This window comes from Schistocerca nitens, chromosome 6 (assembly GCF_023898315.1).
Source record: "Schistocerca nitens isolate TAMUIC-IGC-003100 chromosome 6, iqSchNite1.1, whole genome shotgun sequence".
Lineage (NCBI taxonomy): Eukaryota > Metazoa > Arthropoda > Insecta > Orthoptera > Acrididae > Schistocerca > Schistocerca nitens.
Window position 1 is genome coordinate 335919036 of NC_064619.1, and position 19683 is coordinate 335938718.

The window sequence follows — 19683 nt, forward strand, 5'->3', positions numbered from 1 at the left end:
GTGTCAATTACGATTTTGCCAATATGTCACGAAACGTAAGTACCTTAGGTAAATATATTTAGTTAATGTGAAACACCAAAATAATAAATCGTGCTGAATGTTCGATCACTACTATGGTTGTTGTTGTGGTCTTGAGGCCAAAGACTCGATCGATGCAACTCTCACCTTAGTCTATCCTGTTCGAGACTCCTCATGTCTGAATAACTAGAGCTAATTACACCCATTTCAGTCATGGCCTCTCTCTACAATTGTTACCCCACACTTCCATTACCAAATCGAGAATTACTTGATACCTTACATTTGTGTATCATCCGATCCCTTTCATTAGTCAAGCTATATCACAATTTCTTTTTTCCTCAACATCGTTCAGTACTTCCTCATTTGTTATTCGATCTACCAGTCTGATCTTCAGCACTCTATTATTTTCTTCTCGCATAGACTGTTTACTGTCCATGTTTCACTCCCATACAAGGCTGAGCTCGAGCCAAATATCTTCAGAAATGCGTTTCTAGGATTTAGATATGTTTTCAATGTTGAAAGAATTATCTTGTTCAGAAATGTTTTTGCTTAATATTCCCAGTCGTCAGCCGGCCGGTGTGGCCGAGCGGTTCTAGGCGCTACAGTCTGGGCCCGCGCGACCGCTACGGTCGCAGGTTGGAATCCTGGCTCGGGCATGGATGTGTGTGATGTCCTTAGGTTAGTTAGGTTTAAGTAGTTCTAAGTTCTAGGAGACTGATGACCTGAGAAGTTAAGTCCCATCGTGCTCAGAGCCATTCCCAGTCGTCAGTTATTTTTCTGACTAAATAGCAAAACTCAGCTGTTATTTTTAGCCTCTTATTTTCTAATATAATTCCATCAGCATCGCCAGATTTAATTCGACTAGTCAATCTTACGCTCCCTGTACTTCATCCTTGTAGTTTTTACAGTTTTATACTAAGTGAAAAAATAAACCCGCTACAAGTCATCTATCAAAAGCTCTCACAGGTCGTGCTGTTTTGTGCACGAAACTTTACATCTAAATCACTTGCATGAACTAAAATCGAAGCGCCTGATTAAGTAAATGAAACTCACTGAAATAAAATGGGTGGAATCAATAGTGATACAGTAGCTGAAATGGAATCACACGAACTGTGGACCTGTAATGTAATGAATGTGTCTTGATAACTAAAAATCTGTGCCAAATCGGTATATCTTGAAATACGGCTCCACATTTATTCCGGAAAACTGGAATGAACAGCGTTGTTAATGGCACTTCTTCATTTGATATAACACTACTTTTTATATTTTGCTTTTTAAAGTTTTTTTTCCTGGCGCTACTATGTATTTTTTGACGTTTAGGCATTTATACGAACATGTGAAACGTAGCTCTTTCAGGAACTTGCATTACACTACTCGTATATGGCCCACGCTCAGTCTGAGACCACAGTGCAGCGTGTTGATGTGAACATGATTATATGACATGCTTGAATCCCGGCATGTAAGAATATAAAGATGATTCGGTAAGGAAGAAGACTGAATATTTTCCTTGTTTCCTTTTTTCAGCATGTTGCCATTTAATTTCTCATGCCTATGTTTTTATTTTTTTTTCTCGTGAGCCTTCAGTACTTAAAAGTGATCCTATCTGTAGTTTCTGATGATAACTTAATGTTTTTTTTCTATTCTTTCCTAATTTTTATGGGGCAGATTATCGTTGTCCTCTTTCTTCAGGACTACAGGACTATTAGTTTTGTTAACCTGCTCTCTTTTATTTCGTAGAGATGTTCTAAAATTTTTTATTTACTGACCCCCTTTTCTTAAACTTGTCGTTGTGACGTTTAAATTGTGAACTTATTTACTGGACTGTCACATACATCCCGTTTCATAGACTTAAGTTTTTTTAAAAAAAATTGTGCTTATATAGTAAGGCAAAATCAGATCATTGCTAAGTCAGCTGGTAATAAATATACTAGAGCTGACGGAGATCAAACACAAAATTTCTGTTAGGTGGATCCACAATACCTACTATCTCTCCATTCACTTTCGATGCATTTCTTATCTGTGTAGCGTTGTGTGCATTTCTTTTGGTGGGTCAAACAACCCTGTGCAATTCATCCACGACAGCAACTTATATATGACGGTTCTTGGTTGTGAAATAAATTATTTCAAGCTCTCAATACTACTGTAATGAAATTTTAAATTGTCAAGATGGAGCATGCGATCTATTTGAAACACTCTATGATATTCGTAAATGCCTTGTTTGCATTTGGTTGACTTACGACTTTTCACAGGTTGTGCTTCTAATTAGTCATCTTTAGAACTAAAAACCCAGAAAACACAAGGCTGCAAACTAAATATGAAAGCTATAAATGTTTAACAGAGCAGGATAAAAATAAAAGTAAAACTGTGATCAGTGTGTTGTTGCGAACCTAAACAATATAAAGCAGAGGGTATATTTTTATTTTTCACTTTATCTTGATCGCTCTAGTATCTTTATAGCTACATTAGCATAGAAACCCAGTGTTGCTCAGTTATTTATTTAGGGCTGTGGGTCCATGCCTATACCAAGCAGCCTCTGGCCTTGTGCTAAATGGTTATGACGTCGATCTCCTGAACTATGAGTCACACAAAGATATAATTTTGTAGCCAATAATAAATTACCAACAGTCGTTATTTTGGTTTTATTTGTTAGGCAACCAGTTTCGGCATTACATTATGCCATCTTCAGGCCTGCAATATCGAGTAACCCTCGTGTTAGAAACCGATGCAACACTGTCAACTAGTATTGTGAAGTTTTTTTCCCCCCCCCCCCCCCCCCATGGACATGTGCACTCCTTTGAAAGCTGTCAGCATCTCCAAGGAGCGCACATGCAGGTGGGCAAAAATCTTTACGATACCAGTTGGCAGTGCTGCATTGGTTTCTAACACGAGGTTTAGGCCTACTCGTTATATGCAAGCCTGAAGATGGCATAATGCAATGCCGAAACTGGTTGCGTAACAAATAAAACCAAAATAACGACTGTTGGTATTTTATTATTGGAAATCGACCAGCACTCCGGACATAGGATGAAGTTACATTTATAATTTTGTAGGTACACTCAACGGCATATGTGGATACTGTCTCCACCATGTTTTGCGAATGGAGTTAGTAGTAATGAAGAAATAAATTTAAACGCCATGCACGATGAGGTAGATTCTCATGCCTCTCAATGTTTATCACGTCATATCTCCTGAACTATATGTTGTACAATGAAATAATAACGTAGGTAGTTCAGCAGCATATGTCAATACTGTCTGCGATATTTATTTCGAATAGCGTTAGTGGCAAAGAAGTAATAAATTTAAACATCATGCAAGATGCAGCGACTTGTCACGCATCTCATTATTTAGCGTCATAACTTCCGAACTATGTGTCGTACACTGAATAATTTTGCACTTGTATCCAGTGGTATATTTGCACATTTCCTGAACCACGTGTCGTACAATGATATAATATTGTAGCTACATTCAGCGGCATATGTGGGTACTGTTTAAAATGTGTCGCGAGTACAGTTGGTAGTAAAGAAGTAATAAATTATGACGTTATGCTTTAAGCGGTACTTTTAATGCGTGAACAACTGAAAAGCAGTGTGGTGTCACCGCCAGACACCACACTTGCTAGGTGGTAGCCTTTAAATCGGCCGCGGTCCGTTGGTATACGTCGGACCCGCGTGTCGCCACTGTCAGTGATTGCAGACCGAGCGCCGCCACACGGCAGGTCTAGTCTAGAGAGACTCCCTAGCACTCGCCCAGTGGTACAGCCGACTTTGCTAGCGATGGTTCACTGTCTACATACGATCTCATTTGCCGAGACGACAGTTTAGCATAGCCTTCAGCTACGTCATTTACTACGACCTAGCAAGGCGCTATATTCTTCAAGAATGTATTCTGAACTGATAATATTGTGAATCATGTACCGTCAAGAGCGACGTTCATCATTAATGGATTAAAGTTAAGTATGAAACTAATTCCGTCCGATTTCTGAATTCTAATTGCTTGTCATGTTCCAGACCTCACGTCAGTATAGTTCTTCCCTCCTCATGCCAGCCTGCGTGAGCTAAAACGCGTGCATTTCGGCCTCCTGTAGTAACACGGTGTTGGCTCTTTCGCCGGCACTACAGTAAGCGTAAACGTTGTTCCTTTCATCCTTTTGTAGGAGATGTCAGCGAGAAAAAATTTCATGAAGGTCTGAAATCGTGTGATGTCTGTTGCAAGTCGCCGTGTGATGTCTGTTGCAAGTCGCCGTGTGATGTCTGTTGCAAGTCGCCGTGTGATGTCTGTTGCAAGTCGCCGTGTGATGTCTGTTGCAAGTCGCCAAGTGCTCTCGTTCTGAAATAAAGTCTGGGAAATCACGTGTCACGTAGAAAACTTTTTAACCCCGATTCCCACCCCACAACTTTGATAGGTAGGTAGTTCTTACCCACAAGGTGATTGTGTCAAATTTTATTTCAGTTTGCAATACTGAACTGAACCTAGAAAGGAATGGGGTGATTTGTTGTGTGGACTGTATTCATTACACCAGTTTTACTACTGGATTTCTCCGTTTTTGTACACTTAATTCCTCTCTATGATTGGTTTGACTAAGCACTAGTTCATTATAACGAAGTATTTTGAATTTCATTGCAGTCTTATGCGGAACGAATGAAATTCAGTTTTTCACTCATACCGACAATTCAAGACTGAAGAAAAGTAACATTATCAATTACATGTGCAACGAACTGATGGTACTTTTATTTTGTTGCAGGGATGCGTTTTGGGTTGATGCAGGTGAAGGTGGCGCTGGTACATCTGCTGTCGAAATTTGACTTTCTGCCCGTCAGAGACAAGCAGTCGAAGCTACGCATGGCTCCAAACAACATCTTGTTGACACCAATTGGCGGAATCGACCTGAGGGTGGAACGTCGTCGAATGGCTGCATGCTGAAGATGAGGTTGAAATTGTAGCTGAAGCAACGTTGGAAAGCTCAGCAAGACTGTCTGCACACCCTCCACTCGCATCCCTTGAGAACTGGATCCCACAAATAACCCTGTGTCGTGACGGAAAAGTAACGTCATTTTATTCATTACACTGAGATGTTACAAGCTACCAATATATACTATTTCTTGTGTCATGTAGTGTCCATTAAGAATGATATCATTGTTAAGTTGAACAGTTTTTTTTTTTTACCAAACCGTAAAGATGTATGCATTTTAATGTCTCTTGTTCACTTGCTTTGTGTTGGCTTTGTATGCCCTTTAGAGGTGTCGAATACGTATCCTCACTTTTACCCTAGCGTACTTACGTGCCGTCTCTACGTACTGCTGTCTGAAACAAAACCATGTACGGTATGTTTGTTGCTAGAGCACCATTGCGAATATTTGTAGGATATAAGGATCACAGCTTTTGCGCTTTATACAAGTAAGCAGGGACAGACGTTGGTCAGAGACGTAATTTACAAGAATGTTTGGAAAAGTCAGTAGCAAGGACCCATGCACTATTTTCCTTTTATCAGTGAGATGATATGTAGAATCTCTTAATTCCACACTAGAAGTTCCTATCTCTATCAACCTACAGATAAAGCATTTCTTTGATTTAGATATGTGCCTATACAATCAGAACATCAATGAGTTTCTCTTGAAAGGTGAAGGCGAAAAGAATATTTTTTATGAATTAATACAAACAGTAAAATAAACTGCTATTCTCTAGGCGACGCGCAGGGTCTCAAGATATGACATTTTTTTCCTTCGCGCTGAAGGGAAACTGTCCTTACCATTGGAGACAAAGCAGCTGATGATACTCGTTTTGAGACGAGCGAGGATAGAACATGGCCCTGCAACTGCGAGTTACATTTTTCATGGATTCTCTTATTCGTTTCATGCCGTTGTATTGTTGCTTCCTCCAAACAACAATGACGCCGATTTTCTCCATCGTGCTGTCCATGTGAGCTTTATCTATTTATTGATAGGCACGTAGGACTAACCCAATGAGAATTTTACAGTACATACGTCTGAAATATCGCTACACAGAAATGACTAAGCACTTAGAAGAAAAACCAGATATAGAGCACTCAGGCACCAAGGAACTTCAAGTTCATCTTGTATTTAGACAGTGTTGTGTTTACCGTTTCGAATACATACATGACTGTCAGATGTGACTCAGCAGTAAAATATTAAAAAGTTATAAGCCCAAGTATTAGATGTATGGGAGGGATTTTCGCGAAATTTTTTAAATGTATTTATGTAAGCTTTTTCAGTATCTGCGTAACTTCACCTGGAAGGGTGTTGTCTGTAAAGACTGACCATGGAAGGAATCTCTATTATTGAATATGTGCGCTCCAAAGATCATAATCAATAACCACTTATTAGCACACAACACCCACTACAGATACAATATCCCCCCGTCGGAAACCGATCTACTGCGGAACGTAAGACACCCTCCGACAGTTGGGAAGCAATGAAATAAAATAAAACACATTGTTCAGGATATTTGCTTTGTAAATTTGTACCCGAAATAAAGAACTAAAGATGTACAAAAATATTGGGCAATATCAAACCCAGTGTGCCCCCAAAGCAAAAACTTTATTTTGTTAAGGGAACCTACAAAACAAACTCTGAAACTAGAACAATCGCGTCATTTGTGGCTTTATCGATCAGAGTAATAGTCACTTTATTGTACCTTTAGCACAGCCTGCCGTTACTGAATTGTCAGCGTCCCACGCTACAAGGCAAGGGCGTAATCAGATCGTGTTTGCAGCATACAGGCACACATGTGCATCTGCTGCATTTGGCCAAGAAACAGCCACACAGCACGTTCCTTTCCACTGCAAACAAAGTGCTAGAAAATGCGGATTATTTTCTTACCAACATACAAGAATTATACGTAAAAATTAAATAGTCGACTGATATTCAGACCTATTGTTAATTAACCTTATGCAAATGTTTGGAAATACACAAATTTACCATTTTTTTAACGCTGTATGCTTCCCCATTGCGAGCAGGATAGCCATGTGATTTCTGATCCATTGTGGAATGCAACGACTGTAGTCATGTGACCACTATGGAATGCACGTAAAGTTGACTTCACAAGCCCCGCCTCTCTTATTAGTAACGCTGTTATTACCATCAAGTGATAAGTCACGTCATATTCTCCCTCTTCCCTCCCCTGACCCCCCCCCCCTCAAAAATGGCTCTGAGCACTATGGGACTTAACATCTATGGTCATCAGTCCCCTAGAACTTAGAACTACTTAAACTTAACCAACCTAAGGACAGCACACAACACCCAGCCATCACGAGGCAGAGAAAATCCCTGACCCCGCCGGGAATCGAACCCGGGAACCCGGGCGTGGGAAGCGAGAACGCTACCGCACGACCACGAGATGCGGCTCCCCCCCCCCCCTCCTTTCCTTCAATTTCCAGCGTAGAATTAAAATGAGTGAGGCAGTCAGAATGAAGTTTTAACAAATAAAATAAAGTAAAAATCCAAGAAGGCGGAAGCACTTTCCATCCCTTCCTCGAGGATCAGTATCAGTGTAGTATTAAAATAAGATAGTCAATTGCTTAGTGGCGCCATGTTGGAAGATATGCCATGGAAAATCACGTACCCTTTAGCATAATAGGCGCCTAGCTCAAAACTATGCATTATTTCTGTGAAAGTGTACACATACGCACATGGAGATAAAACAACATGGGAGTTGTCATTACGTCACAAATTTGAAGCTGACCTCCGCCATCTTGTATAGCCCAAAACATTCGGTAGTTATACCTTTACGGTTCACTTCGGAGATGCTTTCTCGTGATATCACCCTGATGTGACCGCGCTTAGTTTTGACCGTTCGGCAACGGTGTCAGCTTTTTTGATCGTATCCTAAGCAGCACCTTGTGCTTTGTTTGTGTGGAGGCGTAGTTGCTCCATCAAAAATGGCAGCTTGTCTCGTTTAGGGGTGTAGTAATCGAGCCGATTGTAATCCAAAGTTTAAAGATATCACATTTCATTCGTAAGTGGAGCCGTTGAAGCAGTACTTTATACCGTGTACACGAATTATGGCTGCGCTGTTTACTCTCAATCTTTTCTGTGTTTTTCATTGTCTTCCAAACCGCAAGCGTTCCTACATCAGAACCACACTGCATCAACGGTCTCGTCCACCCACAACATATGGGTAAGTGATCACGCTGGTTGTTGGTGCTTCGTAGCATGCCCTAAATTCCTCCCGTCGATAATTATTCATTGTTCAAATTTCTTTCCACATTAAAACATATCCTGGATAGAACTGGAGACAGCGGTCGTGTGTGAGTTTTGTGTGTGTGTGTGTGTGTGTGTGTGTGTTCTGAAGAAGGCTTTGGCGGAAAATTTAAGTGAAAACTTTTTTAGGCGTTCCTGCCTGCTGCTGGCCGTTAGCAGTCTATCGGCTTCACTGTACAGTTATTCCCTCATGAAGTTTGTAGTAAACAATCCACTGCATTCAAATTCAAAAACGGCTCTGAGCACCCCCTAGAACTTAGAACTACTTAAACCTAACTAACCTAAGGACATCACACATATCCATGCCCGAGGTTTACAGTTTAATCGCCATTAGAAGAATCAGTTAAAGTTACCACAATTAACCAGGACGAAATAAAAATACAAAATCTTTACAGCAATAGAGATCAACTGCAACGCAAAATTTTAATGATAAAATCCAGTGCTGCAGAATTATAAAGCCGCCCATGGATAATAAAATTTGCGAAATCCAGATAACAGAATCACACAAGGGAAGACGAAAAATTTCGTAAAAATTTAATAAAATAATTACATGATATTCGCCCCTAAGATATTGTAGTCAATCGAAAAGTAAAACTTTAAAGCTACATGTTTAACGAGGAGCAAGTTTAAAATATTGTAAATGGGAACGTATAAAACCATACATACTTGGCCAATAAACAGAACAAGAACCATGTTAATCGAAACGGATAAAGTAAAACAACCACTCACCAAATTATGATGGGGCATATGATTTTATTCAGCTGGCCAGCTACAAAAACTCATTCCGTAAAAAGGTTTTGTGGAGATGAACAGGACTAACTGAGAACAGGCAGGAGATGATATCATACATGTACATTCCACCCATGAAAATGATTGTAAATATTGTCCGCAACATAATAAACTTCATTAATATGCTTGCCATTCATGTACATTGTCATATCACTTGACTTAAAAGAGCCTGTAAAACATGGCGAAACACAAATTAAGCAGACTTTGCTAGTGACATTTTGGTAAATAAGCACCAGCGATCGACGCACCCGACACACGTGGTAACAATTGCTCTATAGAAGCATTAAGCAGATTAAGTGAATACAAACACAAAGCAGGAAGAGCAAAGCTACTTCCTATGCGCAAGCGCGCGAGTATCAACTTGGCGACACGCCTACTGGGAAATAACACCTGCGCAGTAGGTACTACTAAACGGACATTACAAACTAAACACGTCCGACCGTAAACCGCACTAGCACCAAGGTGACGGGGCACCTAAAATAGGAACTGACAGCCACGCAGTAGGGTACGCCCAACAGACGTTACAACATAAATACACTGACGGAAAAAAAATCACAATACAAGGATGGAGTTGTGCGACATAAAATATATTTGGAAGGAGTGTTTCTACATCTGAAGGCTGATCTCTATTCAAATTTCGCAGCAGTCGCGTACGAGTGGCGTTAGTAGTGCCACTGTGAGGATGCAAATCAAGTTTGCTTTAAATACACGCTCTAACGGACCTGAGAGTTAGTTACCTTTGATATTGGACATGGTGAGTTGATATTACTCAAGAATGCCTTTTAAACAACAAAGACACCATTATCAGCACCTCAGAGGGTTTGGACGAGATCTTTTAATAGGGCTACGAGAAGCTGCATGTTCCTTCCGCGATATTGCTGAAAGACTTGGCAGGAATGTAGCCACTGTAGAGTGACTGCTGGCAGCGGTAGCCTCGGAAAAGTATGGTCGCTGGAAGAGATGGAAGACCACCGTGTGTTGTTTAGGGGGAAGCCAGTCGAGGCCTGCAACCAATCTGTCTGTGTGCTAGACACTTGAACTACACCTGGAATTGTGGTCTGGGGGCGGTTTTGTATGACGCTGGAAGCACCCTCGTCGTAATCCCACGCACCCTAACTCCAAAGTTCTGCGTCAGTCTAGTGTCTCGACTCGTTCTGCCACTCATAAGCAGCATTCCAGAGGGTATTTTCCAACAGGAACACGCTCGTCCACAGACCGCTCTTGTAACACAACAAGCTCTACAGAGTGTCGACACGTTGCCTTGACCTGCTCAATTACCAGATCAGTCTCCAATGTAGCACGTATGGGACATCATTGGACAATAACTCCAGCGTCATCCACAAACTGCATTAACAGTCTCTGTACTGAACGACCAAGCGCAATAAGCATGTAGCTCCCCGGCACCTGTACAACATAATGCATGCACGTTTGCATGCTTGCATTCAACATTCTGGCGGTTACACCAGTTATTAACGAGCCAGCATTTCCCATTTGCAATGGCTTATCTCGCGCTTACATTAACCTATGATCTTGTAATGTTAATCACTTAAGTATGTTACGTACACTAATGTATTCCGAAATTTCATTACTCTACATTAATTATGTTTGGTGCTGTGATTCTTTATCCCGTCAGTGTACGTTCTGTGCGGAAGTCGTGCAAGTGGCAGCTTGGTGACGCCCCTCAAACAGGAAATGGCATCTGTCAATTAGATTTCTACTGACGGACGTTAAACAACAGAACAACACACCAAGAGCAATAAAGACACACAACGGCTCGCAATGCATGGTTCCACAAGTACACCAGAAAAAACATTTCAAAACTTAAGTGCCACGCGCTACTGCCAGACAGCACAAGATGCACGTAACCAAGAAGCCAGAGAGCAAGAAACTTCGAGGAACAAGCAGAGGCCTTTAGACAATGGCAGGGTTGACGCTCACCTGTAACATTTGCATCGCTTTCAGAAAATAAGATAATTCCATGCTGTGGTTATTGCTGCAAGAATGTAAGGTGCTAGGCTTGTCGAATCCATATCTCTGACAGCCGGCAACGAACCACTTCAAACTAACGTATTGTATCAATCAGCTGAGTAGCAAAGATTTGATGCCAGTAAGCTGACTGATGAAAAATAAAAGTGCCTGACATTTGGAACTTACGTCGTCTCGTGTAAGTCTTAGCGTTTTAATGTGGCATGAGTTTTCTTGTCATTACTACCTTTCTTGTCTTTAACTCTGTCCTGATAACTGATCAGAAAGTTTTAGGGAACGTCCCTTTGACTGCTGCACGACAGCGAATAACCACAGACAGCTTCTCAACGTACCTTCAAAATGCATTAAGCAATCCAGCATTACAATCTTAAGCGATTCCATATATAAAAATACATTGAAGAGTCAAATAAACTGGAACACCTGCCTAATATGGTGTAGGGCCTCCGCGAGCACACAGAACTGTCGCAACACGACGTGGCATGGACTCGACTAATGTCTGAAGTAGTGCTGGAGGTAACTGACGCCATGAATCCTGCAGGACTGTCTGTAAATCGGCAACTGTACGAGGGGGTATAGATCTCTTCTAAACATCACGTTGCAGGGCATCCCAGATACACTCAATAATGTTCATACCTGCGGAGTTTGGTGGTCAGCGGAAGTGTTTAAACTGAGAAGAGTGTTCCTGGACTCACTCTGTAGCAATTCTAGGCGTACACGGTGTCGCATTGTTCTGCTGGAATGCCGAAGTCCGTCGGAATGCACAATGAACACGAATGGATGCAAGTGATCAGACAGGATGCTTACGTACGTGTCACCTGTCAGAGTCGTATCTAGACCTACCAGGGGTCCCTTATCACTCCAACTGCACACTTCCCACACCATTACAAAGCATCCACCGGCTTGAACAGTCCCCTGCTGACATGCAGAGTCCATGGATTCGTGAGGTTGTCTCCATACCTGTACACTTCCATCCGCTCGATACAATTTGAAACGAGACTCGTCCGACGAGGCAACATGTTTCCAATCATCAACAGTAACATGTCAAAATGGTTCAAATGGATCTGAGCACTATGGGACTTAACATCTGTGGTCATCAGTCCCCTAGAACTTAGAACTACGTAAACCTAACTAACCTAAGGACATCACACACATCCATGCTCGAGGCAGGATTCGAACCTGCGATCGTAGCAGTCGCGCGGTTGCGGACTGAGCGCCTAGAATCGCTCGGCCACCGCGGCCGACTAACATGTCAATGTTGATGGTCTTAGGGGAGGCGTAAAGCTTTGTGTCGTGCAGTCCTAAAGGGTGCACGAGGGAGCCTTCGGCTCCGAAAGCCCCTATCGCCCTCACTCCCATCCTTAACTACCTTGGCGTCACCCTCGACCGTTGCCTCTCCTGGACTCCCCATCTCTGGACAATCCAAGCCAAGGCACGCTTCTGACTCCATCTCCTCAAGCTCCTTTCCGGCCGTACGTGGGGTCTGGAACCCTCCACCATGCTCCACACCTATAAATCCCTCATCCGTCCTATCCTTTGTTACGCCCATCCGGCCTGGATCTCCACCCCACCCCCCCCTACCTTTTATAAATCCCTCCAAATCCTTGAACGCCATGCTCTCCGCCTCGCCTATCGCATCCGTCTCCCCTCCCCCATGCGGATCCTGTACGATCTCATCCTCTTCCCCCACCTCCTCCCTTTCCTTGAAAGGCTGAAAATGGTTCAAATGGCTCTGAGCACTATGCAACTTAACTTCTAAGGTCATCAGTCGCCTAGAACTTAGAACTAATTAAACCTAACTAACCTAAGGACATCACACACATCCATGCCCGAGGCAGGATTCGAACCTGCGACCGCAGCGGTCACTCGGTTCCAGACTGCAGTGCCTAGAACCGCACAGCCACTCTGGCCAGCTTCCTTGAAAGGATACGGATCCTGTACACTTCCCGTAAACTCGATCCTCCTCACCCGCTTGTCTCACCCATCCTCTCCCACCCCCGCCTGCTGCCACGCCTGTATTCCCACATCCCACCCGGTCTCCATCTCTCCACCCTCCTTACCCTCTCCCAAGGTGGCTTCCGCCAGCTCCCCCTCCCTGATGATGTCCTCCTCCCTTCCATCTACCCCTCCTATCAACTTTGATCCTCTCCCCCCCCACTTCGTGTGTCCTTTCCTTTAGGCACCCTCCCTCCTTCCTCTTTCCTTTTCCCCCATCCCCTCCCTCCACTCCTCTTCCCCTGGACTTCCCCTCCCCCTTCCTCCCTTCCCCCTATCTCCCCTGCCCATGGCATCTGCTCTCCCCTCTCCCTCTCCCACCCCCCCTCCTCCTCTCTTGGCAGGTCCCCAGACTCGTACACGGTTAGTGAACATACGCGCGCCGGAGATCGACGCCTCCTGTTCTGTGTGTGCCGTCGTTTTGTGCTTAAGTTGTTCAGTGTTATTCGTTTTGTGCACCTACGTTCACGCGTGACAATTTTCGTCTCTGTATGTGTCCAAGAGTCTGAACAATTTTATCTTGGACTCTACGCCCGTGAACGGCACCTTGTATTTTAAAAAGTGTTTGTCTCCGTTTATATGTGCACCATCTTTTTTTTCTCTAATTGTCTGAATTTGTATCTTTGTGTTTCTCTGAGGCCAAAGAGCGGCGTAGTATGCTGCTGCAGGCCTGCCTGTAAACAGGTTTCAAAATAACAATAAAGAAAAAAAAAGCTAATATTCCGTCTCGTTGCTGGCTGTGTTGACGGTCTTCCTGCCATGCGCTAGGCAGCTCTCAAACTGTTCCCATAAGTAGACACTTTTCGGAATGGAATTAGAATGATGATATTTCCGCACTACGCACTTTGTTGATTGATGAAGCGACTTTCCACCGTGGTGGGAAAGTAAACAAACAAAACGTCCGAATTTGTGGCCGATAGGACTCACACGCTCACAATGAATATGTCTGAGATTCACCCAAAGTCAGCGTATTTTGTAGTATATCCCACTCGTCTGCATACGGCTCATCTTTTTTACCAGGAACACGATTAACACAGTATCTTGCTATATTTGGTTGTTTCCGAGGCTGGACGAGGACAAGGTCATTTTTAACAAGACGGAGCGCCTCCCCACTAGAGTCGCCACGTGTGTGAATATCTGAACGAAACTCTACCACACCGTTGGACTGGGCGTCAAACACCCGGCAGCTTAGCACTTCTCAGCTGGCCTCCATGGTCACCAGATTTGATACCGTGTGACTTCTTCCAGTGTGATTTCATTAAAGACCGTTTTTATGCACCAACACTACCTCAGAGCATAGAAGAGTAGAAGAACCGGCCCATTCTGCCGCAATATCAGTGGTAATGGTCATGCTAATCTGATCATGGCAGGACTTCGACTGTCGATGTGACACAGTTCGTGTCCCTGATGTAAAGTATAGTTAACATTTGTATTCTAAACTGGAGAGATTCATCAATAATCAATATGTGCCCCATGACTTAAAGTTACATGTCCACACATATGGTCTTTTTGAAACACCTTGTAAAAAACGAGCTGCCCTTCATTGAAATTTCTCGATATACTCCACCAGTCCTATCTGATGAGGATCCTACACTGTACAGCAATACTTCAGAAGAGTGTGGGACAAGTTTAGTGTAAGCTTTCTCTTTAGTAGACCTGTTACAGCCTCTAAGTGTTGAGGGTTGTCCACAAAGTAAGTTCCGTTTGGTTATATAAAACAAACGTGTACAGATACAGAAAAAAATATTTGTTGTACAAAAATCTACAACTGTTAAACTGCTTTTCTACATAACTTCCGAAATTTTGTAGGCACTTGTCATAGCGTGGCAGAAGGTTTCTGCCTGTGTATTCAACCACGTGGTTTTTCAGTAACAAGTTCATGAACTAGTGATCGTGAGATTTGCGGAACTTCCATAGAAAGAGCACTAAGTGTAAACTTACGGTTGTGCTTAATTTTCTCTTCATTTGTGTGAACCAGTTCATCAGTAACCAAAGACGGGCGTCCACTTCGTTCTTCATTATGCACTTTATCACATACATCATCGAACAGTCTGGCCCATCTTCTAACGATTGAATCACTCATAGCATTTTGTCCATAAACCTCGCAGATTTGCCCATGAATTTCCTTCGGTTTAACTTCTTTGCTTTTAGAAAACGAATCACAGATCTGATTTCAACACAGCGGCATTTTCAATTATGGCTGACATTATAAAGAAGCACTACAAAGCACACTTTGGCAGCAGCGAACCGAAAATGGCGTACATTTCATCTCCTTGAGTCAGAGCAACTGCCGCGCATACACGGAACTGCGATTGTACCGTTGCCGCGGATACAAATAGAAACGGAACTTAACTTTGTGGACGACCCTCGTAACTAGCGGTCTTTGGTTTGCTTTCCCCGCAACATTGTCTATGTGATAATTCCAATTTAAGTTATTCGTAATTGTAATTCATAAGTATTTAGTTGAGTTTACAATCTTCAGATTTGTGTAATTTATCGTGTAAGTGTTAGTGGATTCATTTTAGTGCTCATGTGAATGCTCTACACTCTTCATTATCTACAATGAACTGTCACTTTTTGCACCATTTCAGATATATTCTCTAAATCATTTTGCAATTCGTTTTGATTATTTGATGACATTACATGAGGGTAAATAGCAGCATCATCTGCAAACAATCTATGAGGGTTGCCCAGATTGTCTACTAGATCGTTTATGTAGATCAGGAACAACAGAGGCCACAGAACACTTCCTTGGGGAACGCGAGATATTACTTCTGTTTTACTCATTGACTTTTTGTCAGTTATTACTAAATATGACCTTTCTGACAGGTAATCGCGAATCCAGTCACACAACGGTCATACTCCAAAGGCACGCAATTTAATTAGAAGTCGCTTATGAAGAACGGTGTCAAACACTTTCTGGAAAACTAAAAATATGGAGTCATTTTAATGTGTCTTTTGATAGCACACATTACTTCATGAGAATAAAAAGCTAGTAGTGTTTCATCAGAACGATATTTTCTGAATCCATGTTGACTATTGTCATTATGTAGTACCAAATGGCTCTAAGCACTATGGGACTTAACAGTCCCCTAAAACTTAGAACTACTTAAACCTAACTAACCTAAAGACATCACACACTTCCATGCCCGAGGCAGAATTCGAACCTGCGACCGTAGCGGTCGCGTGGTTCCAGACTGAAGCACCTAGAACCGCTCGACCACACCGGCCGACCAATAAATCGTACCCCTTGAGGTATTCACAATGCTCGATCACAGTATATGTTACAAAATCCTACTGCAACAAGACGTTACTGATTGTTGTTGTTGTTGTGGTCTTCAGTCCTGAGACTGGTTTGATGCAGCTCTCCATGCTACTCTATCCTGTGCAAGCTTCTTCATCTCCCAGTACCTACTGCAACCTACATCCTTCTGAATCTGCTTAGTGTATTGATCTCTTGGTCTCCCTCTACGATTTTTAACCTCCACGCTGCCCTCCAATGCTAAATTTGTGATCCCTTGATGCCTCAAAACATGTCCTACCAACCGAACCCTTCTTCTAGTCAAGTTGTGCCACAAACTTCTCTTCTCCCCAATCCTATTCAATTCCTCCTCATTAGTTACGTGATCTACCCACCTTTTCTTCAGCATTCTTCTGTAGCACCACATTCCGAAAGCTTCTATTCTCTTCTTGTCCAAACTGGTTATCGTCCATGTTTCACTCCCATACATGGCTACACTCCATACAAATATTTTCAGAAACGACTTCCTGACACTTAAATCTATACTCGATGTTAACAAATTTCTCTTCTTCAGAAACGATTTCCTTGCCATTGCCAGTCTACATTTTATATCCTCTCTACTTCGACCATCATCAGTTATTTTACTCCCTAAATAGCAAAACTCCTTTACTACGTTAAGTGTCTCATTTCCTAATCTAATTCCCTCCGCATCATCCGATTTAATTTGACTACATTCCATTATCCTCGTTTTGCTTTTGTTGATGTTCATCTTATATCCTCCTTTCGAGACACTGTCCATTCCGTTCAACTGCTCTTCCAAGTCCTTTGCTGTCTCTGACAGAATTACATTGTCATCGGCGAACCTCAAAGTTTTTACTACTTCTCCATGAATTTTAATACCTAGTCCGAATTTTTCTTTTGTTTCCTTTACTGCTTGCTCAATATACAGATTGAATAACATCGGGGAGAGGCTACAACCCTGTCTCACTCCTTTCCCAACCACTGCTTCACTTTCATGCCCCTCGACTCTTATAACTGCCATCTGGTTTCTGTACAAATTGTAAATAGCCTTTCGCTCCTTGTATTTTACCCCTGCCACCTTCAGAATTTGAAAGAGAGTATTCCAGTTAACGTTGTCAAAAGCTTTCTCTAAGTCTACAAATGCTAGAAACGTAGGTTTGCGTTTTCTTAATCTTTCTTCTAAGATAAGTCGTAATGTTAGTATTGCCTCACGTGTTCCAACATTTCTACGGAATCCAAACTGATCTTTCCCGAGGTCCGCTTCTACCAGTTTTTCCATTCGTCTGTAAAGAATTCGCGTTAGTATTTTGCAGCTGTGATTTATTAAACTGATAGTTCGGTAATTTTCACATCTGTCAACACCTGCTTTCTTTGGGATTGGAATTATTATATTCTTCTTGAAGTCTGTGGGTATTTCGCCTGTCTCATACATCTTGCTCACCAGATGGTAGAGTTTTGTCATGACTGGCTCTCCCAAGGCCATCAGTAGTTCTAATGGAATGTTGTCTACTCCCGGGGCCTTGTTTTGACTCAGGTCTTTCAGTGCTCTGTCAAACTCTTCACGCAGTATCTTATCTCCCATTTCATCTTCATCTACATCCTCTTCCATTTCCATAATATTGTCCTCAAGTACATCGCCCTTGTATAAACCCTCTATATACTCCTTCCACCTTTCTGCCTTCCCTTCTTTGCTTAGAACTGGGTTTCCATCTGAGTTCTTGATATTCATACAAGTGGTTCTCTTCTCTCCAAAGGTCTCTTTAATTTTCCTGTAGGCAGTATCTATCTTACCCCTAGTGAGACAAGCCTCTACATCCTTACATTTGTCCTCTAGCCATCCCTGCTTAGCCATTTTGCACTTCCTGTCGATCTCATTTTTGAGACGTTTGTATTCCTTTTTGCCTGCTTCATTTACTGCATTTTTATATTTTCTCCTGTCATCAATTACTGATATGAAACTGTAATTCAGCGGATTGTTCATATTTCCTTTCTTAGGTAGAAGTGTGACCTGAGCAACTTTCCAGTATTTGGCTACGGGTCTTTCTTAAAGTTAGGGGTTGCGTATGTTTCCTAAGTGTGGAACAATTGTACCTGCATACTCCGAAAGGAACCTGACTGCCATACAGTCTGAAGTGGAGGCCTTGCCTTTCTTAAGTGTTTCAAGCTGCTTCGCTACACTGAGGAGATCAACTTCTAAGTTGACAGTTGATCTTGATTCGGATTATGAAATATTTACTTCCTTTTCTTTTGTGAGGGAATATCGGAAAACTGCTTCAGTCACTCTGCATCAGTGGCACTGTCATCAATAACATCACCAGTGTCATCGCGCAGTGAAGGTATTGATTGCGACTCGCCATTGGTGTACTTTACGTACGAGCTTAATCTTTTCTGTCAGATTTCGAGACACAGTTTTGTTGCGGAAACTATTAGAAGCAGCTCACATTGAAGTTCGCGCTAAATTTCGAACTTCTGTAAAACGTCCCCAGTCTTCAGGATTTTACGTTCTTTTAAATTTGACATGCTTTTTCGTTACTTCTGCAACAATATTCTGATCTGTTTCGTGTACCATGGGGGATTAGTACACTCTGTTATTACTTTATTAGGCATATATCTCTCAATTGCTTTTGATACTATTTCTTTGTATTTAAAGTCCATCTAGTCTACGTTTACACAGTCAGACTGGAAGAAGTGGAGACTATCTTTCAGGATGATGTCAAGCGAATTTTCATCGACTTCTTCGGTCGGTTTGGCTGTTACGGTTTCCAATCTAGTTGCAACAACTTAGTGATCACTAATCCCTGTATCTGTCACGCTCTTAATAATAAGCATACTTTTGCGATAAAAAAAGTGGGCAATACTTATTGAACGACCCTCGTATTAGTGGCTACACATCATAAAGTGGCTTGCAGAGTATAGGTCCAGATGTGAATGCCGGACCATTCCCTTGTGAGTACACGGTCGAACATCCATGCTGCGACATTTGGTGTAAATCTTCCATATGTATTTTTATGTCTTTCTTGAAGGTAAGATGAGTTACATTACAGACAGCGAGGTTTTGCCGTTTTGACGCTGATGCGATTCTCTCAAATGGTACGGTTCATACACCGATAAGCAGACACTCAAGTGCACATTTCATATCAGGGAGATAAAATAATCAGAGATGTTTGCACCGACAAAACGGTTATCGTGAATTTAAAGTGCTTTAAAACCATCTCTCACTTCAAAAGGATTAATCTATCGCGAGAAGCACAGACTTTTTATTACGACGGACATACGTTTGTAGCTTGAAGAGTAAGAAAATTGACCCTTTGTCAGCCGTCATTTTAGTTTTATGTTTTATCTAGAAGAATGAATATCAGGGCGCACATCCAGTCAGTCCAGTCATGATATATTTTGACACTGCTTTAAATCACCGTTTTC

At 42.1% G+C, this 19683-nt stretch overlaps 1 protein-coding gene across 1 annotated transcript in view; it reads left to right on the forward strand.

Moving 5' to 3' along the window:
- The window catches only part of LOC126262305 (cytochrome P450 6k1-like), a 28766-nt gene extending 23602 nt beyond the window's left edge, over positions 1 to 5164 (forward strand). Inside the window, exon 5 of the mRNA XM_049958842.1 lies at positions 4760 to 5164. Coding sequence (XP_049814799.1) covers positions 4760 to 4938 — 179 coding nt within the window. The 3' untranslated portion in view covers positions 4939 to 5164. The remainder of the gene's footprint in view (positions 1 to 4759) is intronic.
- The last annotated feature ends 14519 nt before the right edge of the window (positions 5165 to 19683 follow it).